General features: G+C 42.5%; 1 protein-coding gene across 1 annotated transcript in view; it reads left to right on the top strand.

The window, feature by feature from the left end:
* The window catches only part of Prdm10 (PR domain containing 10), a gene marked incomplete in the record, with an annotated part of 74,090 nt that overhangs the window by 23,512 nt on the left and 38,575 nt on the right, over positions 1–12,003 (top strand). The window contains 3 exon segments of the mRNA XM_013511217.1: positions 6,579–6,774; positions 8,438–8,679; positions 10,086–10,289. Of these exon segments, the coding sequence (XP_013366671.1) occupies positions 6,579–6,774; positions 8,438–8,679; positions 10,086–10,289 (642 nt within the window).

Raw genomic sequence — 12,003 nt, 5'->3', positions numbered from 1 at the left:
TTTTGGTCTTTTTGAGATAGAGTTTCACTATGCAGTTCAGGCTAGCCTTGAGCTCACTTTGTAGCCCAGGGTGGACTCAAACTTGCAGCGATCCTCCTGCCTCAGCCTCCTGAGTGCTGGGATTTCAGGTGTGTGCCACATGTCTGGCCTCACCCGGCTGGTCTTGAACTTGCAACGATTCTCTTGTCTCAGCCTCCCACGAGCTGGGATTACAGGGGTGTGCCACCACACCCAGCCATCCCCTCTAAATCAAACCGGGATCTGATCGCATCTCTGGATTCAACTGTCAGCTTCAAGGAAGCATTGTAGACAAATGGAACAAATTAAAAGACATACAAGAGTGCAGTCTGCAAAATCTATCCTATGGGAAGCTCTAGGACAAATTGTCTGAGTATTTTTCTTTTTTGGTTTTGTGCATGCATACGTATATGTGTGTGTTGGTCCTGGAGACCCAACCCAAGAGCTTCCTACATGCTGAACAAGCATTCTACCACTGAACTATACCTTCAACCCCTCATTTTTTCCTAGAAATAAACTGTAAAGAAAAAGGAGAGCAGATTAAGGCAGACTTCAGGCACATGTCATACTGTGTGAAGTGTGGTGTGTGTGAAGCCATTGCTACAGGTGGTGAAAGAAGTTTACTGATTGTCAAGGACTATGGAAAAGCATGAGTATATTGATACCTGGCAGGAGAGTGGCAGGAGTCCGAGAGGACTGTCCCATGCAGTGAAAGGCTGAACTTTTTATATTTGATTTTAACATAAGAAAAACTGTGGAAACATCATCCCAGGAACACTTCCATCAGCTCAGGGTGGTTCCACTGTCCATTCTTCTCACTTCTGAGGATAGCCAGGTGTTGTTTGGAGACTGAGTAATGTTTTGATGGTATCCAGTGCCCTTGGCATTGCTAGACAGTCCTTCCAAGTAAAATGAATTAACAGACAAGTATAGACTAACTGAGGTTAGTAATCAAGGGGCTCAGAATAAAATACATGTTTGTAGTTGAAAGGGACGTCTACTGTTGTAGTGGGTTGGGGAGGAAATGGTGTGAAGACAGGACAAGTGGTCATCTGCCTCATGATGTATGCGTAGCTTCTGTGCATAGTACACAGGGTGGAAAGTTAATGTTCTGCTGCAGATTCATCACTGTGCTGCAGTGTGGCCTTAAAGAAACAGTGGCGAAATAATCATGATTCTCCACATACCAGTCAGGTGCAGTGTGTGACCCATGTTTGGATCCTAATTAAAACAAATGAAATGTAAAGAATACTGTACTATAAAACAATTGGGGAAAATGTAGCACTGTCTGGATATTTGATAACAATAAGGAATGAATTACTTTTAAGTGTAGTAATATATAAAATATAAAAGTCATTTTAGGATAAATATTGTACTGTTTATATAGGTGAAAATGCGTAACATCTCGATACTGCTTTAAAGTAATCCAGTGAAGGAGGAAGGGCAAGAGATTAGTTGAAGGGTTGATCATTGTTGAAGCTGAGTGGTGGGCACATGAGGTCTGTTACACTATTTTCTCTATATATGTTTGAAATTTGTCCTTATAAACTAGGAAGCTATTTTGATAAGACTTTCTAAATTGTGGTTTTGGATACTGAAAAAAATTTATATTCCTACCAACTGTATATGAGAATGGTCATTTCCACACACAGTTGCCACCTTGGTTATTTGCATTCTTTTCAAATTTTGCCAATCTGATAGGTGCAGTGGTATTTTGTTGTTTTATTTATTTTTTAATTTTTTAATTTTTTTGGTCTTTTTGAGACAGGGTCTTGCTATGTAGTTCAGGCTGGCCTTGAGCTCACTTCGTAGCCCAGGCTGGCCTCAAACTCGCAGCGATTCTCCTGCTTCAGCCTCCTGAGTGCTGGGATTACAGGTGTGCGCCACCACGCCTGGCTATTTTGTTGTTTTAATAATCAAGGCATAGTTTTAATTAAAGGTCTCCTTGCCATTTGCATCTCAGAGGGCTCTTCATCTTGTCCAATCTCCAGAAATAATCTGCTTGTTTCATGTTTTGTACATCAAGAAAATTGTACTCATGTAGCTCTGTGAACCTAGCATTACAAGATAATATAACCACTGGCTTAGCTCTGTATTTTATTTGCGTTTTCTTCTTCCTTTGGTGCTGAGGCTCGAACCCAGGCCTTAAGCATGCTCAACACATGCTCCACCAGTGAGTGATACCTTGAGCCCCCAGCATTTTCTTTATTGCAATTTCCTTTCAACCAGCACAGCTTTTATTTCTGGCTGTCACACCTCAGCGGTTGTCAGTTTATTCAGTGACCTGGATAAATTCTAGGTAGAAAGTTGAATGAAGTTTTAACATAGATGATGGTTGTATTTATTTATTTTTTCTTTTTGCCTTAGAGGTTTCTATTTTCAGTTGTTTTTAGTGATGACGTAGTCTGTTTGCAGCCTGTTTTATATATATGCGTTCCCTCGTCCTTAAGAAAGGCTCCAGACGCAGAGGCAAAGTCTCCTCTGTGTTTCTGAAAATGAACATGTGTGATTCCCCACACACTGAGAAGAGAATATGCTGTGCTGATAATTGGTCTCAGTAGGAACCAAGACGCATTCTGTCATGTTTGCTGTTGTCCAGTGGCGTGTCATATTTTTCTTCTCAGATAAATTGTGTCCCAAAATGCATTTATAGTTTAGAAATAATTATAGGGTGACATTAAGTGGAAAGGAGGGTAGACCATAAGTTTAACAAATTCTTTTTCCTTTTACTGTGCCGAATCATATATGACAAAATGTATGGGCTAAAATCATTTTGTTTCTTATTCTTTTCTCTAAGTAAAATAATCACATTATTTATCACTGACTGCCTGGCTACACCTTAGGAGCTTGTGTGTGCTAGCTTGCTTGGCTTTAGACTTAAGGTGTTGGGGATGTTTACCTCTCTGGCTGCCCTCTTTGAATAGACCAAATTCTGTAGACAGCATAGTGACAGGGGGGAAAAAAAAGGACAGAGGCAAATTTTTAATTTCATCTCTCCACTTAGAAGTTGTGTGGTAACACCTGGCCTGGAATTCAAATAGCACTCAGTAAATGTCAGCTGAATATGAATTGGTAACAGAGTTGCAAAACAACCTACTATGTGTGTGGGATCAGGGCTATGCTATCTAAAAATGTTTACTTCTTACCTAGAAGTGACCCTTACCACCCCTTTTTTCTTCATTTTTGACAATTTTCATGATTCTGATATATATTCAACTCTGCTTTGGGGTCCATCCTTAAAGATAATGTGGAAGCATTCAAGTCTTTTCTCTGACAGTCTTTTAGAAGCACTCCAGCATGCGGGAGCAGGTGAAGGTTATTGGTACTGTTTGACGTCAGCTTTCTCAGCAGTGGCAAGAAGCCAGCAGCAACCTTGCTGAACCAGAGTCCTTCTAACAGCATCTGCTGGGGAAAAATACATCATCGTAGTTTCACTAGAATAATTCTGAGTTGCTGAATTCATTCTTTCAGGTTGACTCTACAGAGAAATAAAGAATTCATGAGGTGCGGAGGTGCATGTGTGCTTTAGTTTGTTCAGTGTGATAACATTCACCACTAATGTTGGCATAAAATGTAAGTGGCTCTGAGTAAAGGACAGTATAGTCACCTGTGCGGAGATGCCGAGCGGGAATGAAGTCATCTCCTCCCAGGACGAGGTGAGGGGGCCTGAGCCACTGTATTGCCAGAAGTCTTGTGATCCTTTCCTTGTGAGGTCTTTACCTTCACTAGGCATTTTATTCTGTTTTTATTGAACAGAGAGCATCTCCCAGAATTTTATCCTCCCATGCAAAGTTTCCCAAAGGCTCTGCATTAGAGAAGTAAAATGTCATGCAGAAGTCTGGGCATCTGGCTTAAATGACTGTGTTAGAACGTGTGCCTGCAAGCTGATTATAGTGAGGTAGGAGTTTGAGGCCAGCCTGGGTGACATAATGAGGCCCTATCTCTTAATGTAAAAAGTTAAAAATAATAGAAGTAACACATGTGCCTGCTATTTGAGGTAGCTGATTTTATGTGCCTTTTGCAGCCTGAGCTTTTTAAATGTTGCGTGGTGGTCTTAAACTGCTGCAACAGGTCAGGCTGTATGGACACACTCAAGATTATTTCCTTTTAGAGGTTGAGAATGTCTTAGATTTTGATGCGTAGCAGAAAACGGATGTTTCTGTGAACAGCAGCAAGGGATCCCTTTGGATGTAGGATCTCTCTAGATGCTTGAAGGGATTGATGTTATTTCTCAAAGGCCAAGTATATTTCCCCAAACTCCTCTTTGATGAACACCTACTACATGCACAGCAGTCTCGTCTTTTGATGTTGTAGAGGAAGTATATAATGTTACCTCAGTCCTTAGAGAGTTTACGAGAGTAATAATAGTCTATTATTAATACTGAACACTTACTAAATGCCACACATTCTACTCTTGTCCTCATGAACATTTTGTTTCATTTAATCTTCACAACAATCAGTGCAGTACATACTCATAAATGCATCTTATAGATAAAGAAACTGAAGTTCAGAGATGTTGGTAACCAGGTGTTTATCCTAAATCTGTCTGACTCTAGTACCCACAGCCTGCTCACTAGGTACAGGTGGAGAGACAAGGTAGAGACAGTCTCAGAACAAATGGTGTTGGGTGATAGACACAGAGCCATGAGGGGTGGAGGCTAACGTGCAAGGTCAGAATCAAGATTCTAAGCAATCTTGGCAGACCAATAGGGCAGATAAAAGTAATCCAATGAAATTTATTGGAGATGGATGCAAAATCCCTCATTTAAGTAAAAATAAGTTATTTAAGTCCCCAGGAAGGGGACTTTACAGTTTAACAGTGCTCTGTGAGGAAAGAAAGGTCTTGGTGATTTTAGTCATGTGTGAATCCAAGTCAAGTTGCGGTAGAGAGGTGGCTGTTACAGATGCTATGCACTCTGATGCATATTCATAAAATCTGGAATCATTGAGGAATAAATGAAGACAAGAGAATCAGAGAGATGGAAGTTCATCCATATGAGGACAATTGAATGAGTTTGGGGTTTTTGGCCCTCAAGGATTTGATTCATGTGGCAGAATGTTTGGACCTTTCTATCTTAACTCCAGAGGAAAGTCACGAGCCTTGACCAATACATGAAGACATGCATAGGGGATGTGGGTCCCATAGAAGCAGGGGCGACAATGATTTGGGCTGCCTGGCGAGGAAAGGAGGCTCAGTGTTGTTGGAAACCACATTCTGTGATTACAAATGCTGTGGGAGTTTCCAGCATAGGAGGGCAGGGAGGCACAGCAGCATCAGATGCGGCTCATTGGGAAATGAGACTGTGTCGATTTAGGAGACTGGTAGAGAAGAGCATCCCAGGAAAGGAAAGCAGCCTGTGGGAAGATAAAGGGAGTGGGCGTGTTTAGACACTTGCTCGATTTATTAAATACAGGGATGCATGACTTGAGCATGACCTATGGGTTACTGGGTAGGAGAGACGGGAGGAATTGAGAGTAGTGTAGAACCCATAACACTCACATTAGAGGCAGGAGAACTTTTCTAAGGTTCCATTTATTTTCCGCCCATGTATTTGTAAGATAACATTAACCAGAATGTCACCCAAATCTTGTCTAATTTGCAATAGACTGACTTCAGTGTGAGGAAATCGGTAGGCACTTTTCTCTTTCCTAAAAACTTCAGCTTCTCTGAAGTATTTGAAAGGAGAGCTGTTATCTATGGAATTGTGTCAGCTACATGTGGTACCATGTGTTTAGTTTTAAAAGTGAAATAGGGCTGGGATTGTGGCTCAATGGTAAAGCACTTTCCTGGCATGTGTGAGGCCCTGGGTTCAATCCCCAGCACCACATTCGCACAGAAAGAAGGTAAAGTGTGCTAGGTTTGATGGTGTGTGCCTATAGTCCCAGCTACCTGGGAAGCTGAGGCATGAGGATCACTTCACTCCAGGAGTTTGGCACTAGCCTACACAATGTAGTGAGTTCCTGTCTCTTAAAATAAAAAAAAAAAGGGAAGTTATTGAAAAGAGGCCTGATTTTCCCTCCGTTGTGTGGAGCCTACCCTAAAAGGGTTGGCGGGACCCCTGCTCCAACCTCTTCTCGGGGCTCAGATCCCACACCTACCCCAGGATATTGACTGTGTGCTCTAAGTCTCTGGGGAGCAGGGCAGGCCTCTCCAGGAGGTGTAAGTGGTTTGTAGGAGCAAGGAGAGGGGCCTGGCTTCCTGGGGTGAGAGGATGGAGTCAGACAGTCAAGGTCATGGCCTTGCGTGGTTCAAACCTCCTAGAGCCCCAAAGGAGAACGACAAGCTTTCTTCTTAGCTTGCTCAGGTAAGGCGCACAGGGGAGGAGGGAGAGAGGAGCTTAAAAGCTGTGTGCATCAGACATCCAAAGTAAAGCCAGTCACTTCCTTATAGCCTACATGGGAACCATTTTCCTAGGGCTTGCAAGGAGGTGTTGGGAAGAGTACAGTCCACACAGCCTTGTCCTTGCTGCATATACCTGTGTCCCAGCTGGCTAAAAGCAGCTGTTGGCTCACTTTATGCCTAAACTTCAGCCCACGCCTCATTACCTGTGCATAACCAGGTGCTGCCTTCCATCGAGAGCGTGGATGGTTCCGACCCCCTGGCAACTCTGCAGAACCCCATAGCCAGACTGGAGGCAAAAGAGGAAGAGGAGGAGGAGGAGGATACTGAGGAAGAGGAGGAAGAAGATGGCGAAGACACAGATCTAGATGACTGGGAGCCAGACCCGCCCCGGCCCTTTGACCCCCATGACTTGTGTAAGTGCAGGCGCTGGGCTCTTTCTCATGAGCATGTACTACATGTACTGATTGCTTCCCACGTTCCCCACACTGTACCACATGCTGTGCATCTGTCACGCTACTGCCCTGGGAGGGAGACCCTGACACTAGTGTGTGTTCTCTGGTTTTACTAATGAGAAAAATGAAGCCCAGAGGGTGGTTAGGCTGACTGCTCGGGGCCTTGTAGGGACGATTGGGGCTTCAGGTGTCTGATCCTGGGTCATTGTTTCACCAGACTACTACCGTGTGTTGGCCCAGGCATGGACTGTTTAGCTCTAACAACTTTGCTTTGCTCCCATCTTTGCTTCATAAAACTTTTTAAAAATGCTTATCATGCACCACACTTACTAATGTGTTTGATGCCTTCTATAGCTTAGCAGGTGGAACACTTTCCCAAGGTCACACAAGTGTGCTGAGAGCCTGAATTCCAGCTCAGCATGTGTGGCTATACAGCAGTGGCCTTGGTCAGCCACAACACCCACTGCGTCTTGTTCCTGCTTGCTCAGAGTTCAGCTTCCACCTACCAGATCCTTATTCTTTCTGTGGGTCCTCATGCTCCTGTGGCAAAGTGCTTACTTCCTTCCTTTGAATGACTGAGGTCGATCAGAGCTTTGCAGCCTCACACTGTTTCTCCTGGGCCTTCCGAGAGGGGCTTCTAAAACCTCCCTGCATGGGGCCAGCCTTCAGCCTCACCTCTAATCCTTCTCCAGCAGAGAACTTCCTCTTAGTTTTTCCTGGAAGTCAGAAGTTTTCAAGTCTACTTCTGAGTCAAATGCACAGAAAGCCACTTTGATTCATAAATATTAATACGGATTCATTCTCTTTTTGAGAGTTCTAGAAACTGAAAATACTGTACCTGAACCATGTCACCACTTAGCCAGAAGGGGTAAAACAGGACGGGTGTGAAGTCTCTGGTCCATCACTTTCCCTGTTCTGTGGGTTTGCATTTCTCTTTCTGGCAACTAATAGTTGGATGCTACTGGAAAAGGGAGCAAATGTGGCAGGCTTGGTACAAGTTGAATTCTCCTAGAGTGAGCTAAAAACGCATGGCCTGGCAAGGTGGGGCCGATTGTGTGGTCCAAGTGAATGGAGGGGATGCTGAATTTGCTCATTTTAGCATGATCAGACGGTCTGTGCTGAAATTGCAAACTGTATAGTACTTTGCCTGCTTGAGTTAGATATGCCCTCTAATGAGACTTCGCTAACTCCCTTTGAGGAAATTGATTGGTGTTGTCAAGGTTTTCTTTTAGTAGCTTTATTGAAATAATTTTGTCTCATTAGATTTTTCAGTATCTAGCTGAAGAATCTCTTCTTTTTTTCATCCCCACATGTTGCAATTGGTTTGTAAGTTTAGCAGCCACTATTTGAATTACCATCCATCACAGAGATAAGTCACAGCCTGTACATTATTTTTGGTAGGCATAAGCAACTTCTGCCTGCTTCTGGAGGAAAATGACAGCACTTTCATGACTGGTCTCTGAAAGCTAATGTGTTGCAATGGAATGAGTAGTGCTCTTGTGAAGTGTAGCTGAATTTTGGCCTGGAAACTTAGTTTTGGGATTTCTCAGGTCAGAACTTTTTACCTGAGAACAAATCCTGTTGAGGAATTGGACTTTCCTTCAAGTTTTTTTTTCTTTTGCAGGGTGTGAGGAGTGTAACAACGCACACTCTTCAGTGTGCCCAAAGCATGGCCCCTTGCATCCCATCCCGAACCGGCCAGTGCTCACGCGGGCCCGAGCCAGTCTGCCCCTGGTCCTCTACATAGACAGGTTCCTTGGCGGGGTGTTCTCCAAGAGGCGCATTCCCAAGCGCACCCAGTTTGGCCCCGTGGAAGGGCCACTCGTCAGGGGGTCTGAGCTGAAAGACTGTTATATTCACCTAAAGGTAATTTCTGCTTTCTCCTCCTCCCCTCTTCTCCTTTAACAGGTTTTTCTCAGGGGTGCTCATTTTTCTACTTAACCTCTTATTTCTGCTTCATAGCGGTTGTTGGCTAGTGTTTTTCTTTTTATGGTTAATTTATTTCAAAGAAACGTTTTCTTTCTCCCTAATAAAATGGTGATTATAATCTCAGCCTCTGAAGGCATGTGAATAATTCTAATAGGTACAGTTCTTGGGGGTAAGCAATTTGCTCAAGCTGCCATAGTCAAATGCTAGACCATGAGGCTTAAACTGAAATTTGGAGGCTGAGGCCCGAGATCAAGGCATGGGCAGGGCTGGTTTCCCCTGCGGCCTCTCCTGAGCTTGCAGATGGCTGTATTACAACAAAGTCTTTCCTTTGTGCATTGCCATGTCTGTTCTGATCTCTTCTCAGTATTTGGACCACTCACCGGGTCAGGGCCCACCATAATGATGTGATCTTAACTTAATGACCTCACTGAAGGCCCTGTTCCCACATGTAATTACATCTCAGGGTATTAGGGTTACAGGACTCTCACATGAATTTGGGGTTTAGGGGAACAGAAAATTCAGCACATAGCAGAGGCATTGGCAGTCTTTATCTTCTTTTTCTGTGTTTAAAATTAATTTGGAATATAAAGAGAATTACATGGTTGTGTGTATCTACTGTGTGCCAGTAATCTTTGCAAGAAAACCACTGTTCAATTTGGAACAGCTTTTTACTGCTGAAAATTTTTTTTTTAATTAAAGACTAGTTCACTGAAGTGGCTTTATTTTGATATCTATTCTTTACATTTGGTGCTTTTGCTTCTGTCCAACTCTTTTTGCTCTATGTTGTCTGAGTAGCCACCCTGGAGAGCTAAGAATGGGTACTGGGAGAGGCTGAATAGCTAGGATGTATTTTTTGAGAAATTAGCTGCTGTCATGGGGAGATTTTCTTTGGTGAGTATACAAAATCTCCAAGCAAGAATATTACTCTGTAAAGAGAAATATTTATCCTTGAACTGCGTATTATAAATGAATACAGTTGAATCTCCAAAGGAGGCAAGTTGTAATGAACTGAAGAGCATTATGCTTGCATTTTTTTGGGCTTATTTATAACATTTTTTTGTTGTGTTGCTTTTTTGAAATGTTAACTAAAGCCATTTGTAGATTATGAACTTGTAGGTTTTGCCAGGTAGTTCTCCTCCGGATGAGGCTTTAGGAAGTAAACTTTCCCCTTAGGTTTGATAAATCCTAATTCTAGTATCTTTCTAGACACAGAGAGAAAGTTTGGGATACATGGTTGATTTAGGGAGCACTGTTTCCTATATGAATGTATATTTTAGTGAAGGGTTGGAGAGTGTTTTACTTTTGTGTTTTGGTGTGGTTCTTTACCTGTCCTCTGGTTGCAGGTGTCTCTTGAAAAAGGGGACAGAAAAGACAGGGATTTGCACGAGGACCTGTGGTTTGAGCTGTCTGATGAGAGCCTCTGTAACTGGATGATGTTCGTGCGTCCAGCCCAGAACCACCTGGAGCAGAACCTGGTGGCTTATCAGTACGGCCACCATGTGTATTACACGACCATAAAGAATGTGGAGCCCAAGCAGGAGCTGAAGGTACAGTACCATGTCCCGGTGCCATCTTGTTTAGGGCTTTTCCTCAAAAATGGTCTCTTTTTCATAATTTATTGCCTTATTGAGTAGCTGTAGCCTTTCCTTGGGGAATTAGTTCAAGGATGCTCCGCAGATAACAAGATCCCTGCAGCTCAAGTCTCATATTTAAAATGGCAGAGCATTGCCTTAGAACCTGTGCACTCCTCCTATACAGTTGGAATCATCTCCAGAAATATCTAATACAACGTAAATGACAGGAATAATTGCTACTAGATTGTTGAGGGAATAATGAGAAGGAAAACATTCTGTACTGACACAATTTTTTCCCTTAAGTATTTTTGATCTATGGTTGGTGGAACCTGTGGTACAGACAGCTGACTGTGCTGTGTACTGCACACATATAATAATCCTTAAATAAAGCGGAATCAAGGGCCTGCACAAAAAGCCAGGCATGGTGGTGCATATGTGTAATGCTGGCTGCCTGGGAAGCTGAAGCAGGAGAACTGCAAGTCCAAACTCAGCCTTGGCAACTTAGTGGCATGGTAAAGCTTATCTCAAAATGAAAAATAAAAAAGGGCTGGGGGTGGAGTTCAGTGGAAAGGGCCTGGTTCAGTACTCAATACCAGAAAAAAAAATCTTGTAAATAAAACAGAATAAAGACGAGATGGTTATTAAGGGCCTATACTCAAGTATAGTGTGCCTGTCACTCAAGTTACGTAGGGTGCTGTCACAGGAGAATTGCATATTTGAGGCCAGCCTGAAACCTGACCTTCGAAGCCAGGCATGGTGGCACATGCTTATAATCTCAGCACTTGGGAGGCTGAGGGAGGAGGATTGTTGTGAGTTCAAGACTATCCTCAACTACATAGTGAGGCCCTGTCTCACAAAATAAAACAAAACAAGACAAAAACTGACCCTTCGAGATGCTGTCTCAAAATTAAAACATAAAAGTACTGGAGGTGTTGTATAGCATTTCTTGGGTTCCTTCCCCAGTCCTACAAAAGAAAATGAAAACAAAGAATCCAAAAACTCACCAAACCAAACAAACAAAAACTGTGGGCCTACAGGAGGGCATTAGGTCCAGCTATAAGGAAGTAATTGTTTTGGGGAACAGACTGGTATTTGTGATGGGGTAGTTTTGGATGGTGTCATTTAATATAACTATATACTGAAGCAGAATTTAGTTGTGAACTGATTTTGAAAAATGGAATTCACATATATGGGCAAAATTCCTTTTCTTTATTTGAATACTTTATTTTATTTGATTCATTTTACATACTTTAGATTGCAGAAATATTTTTGGGGGTAACTATTATAATTTCTCTATGTATTAACGTTGATGACATTAAAAAATCTGCTATTATTCTAAGTGAAGCCCCTCACCCCTTTTTGCAGTTTTGGGTGTTGAACTCAGGGTCTTGGACATGTTAGCCAAGTGCTCTATTACTGAGGTATATCTCTAGCCCAAGATCCCCCCTCCTTTTAAAAAAGCTTATATGTATTAGAAACATGGTCAAAAGAAGGGGCCAAAGTACTCTTTAGCTTCCTTACATAAATAAAATATAGGCAAGAAATAATTGCATCAGTATACAAATGCAGCACTGTATGCTTCCTTGGTATGATAAATTACAAATTGATACTTCCTTTTTAGGGGGAGGCCTAAATCCTGAATTTTGTTCAAAATCTACACCTCTGCCTTTGAAACTGTTAGTTGGAC

This window comes from Chinchilla lanigera, unplaced genomic scaffold, assembly GCF_000276665.1.
Source record: "Chinchilla lanigera isolate Chin_1 unplaced genomic scaffold, ChiLan1.0 scaffold00011, whole genome shotgun sequence".
Lineage (NCBI taxonomy): Eukaryota > Metazoa > Chordata > Mammalia > Rodentia > Chinchillidae > Chinchilla > Chinchilla lanigera.
This window is presented reverse-complemented; position numbering and strand designations above follow the sequence as displayed.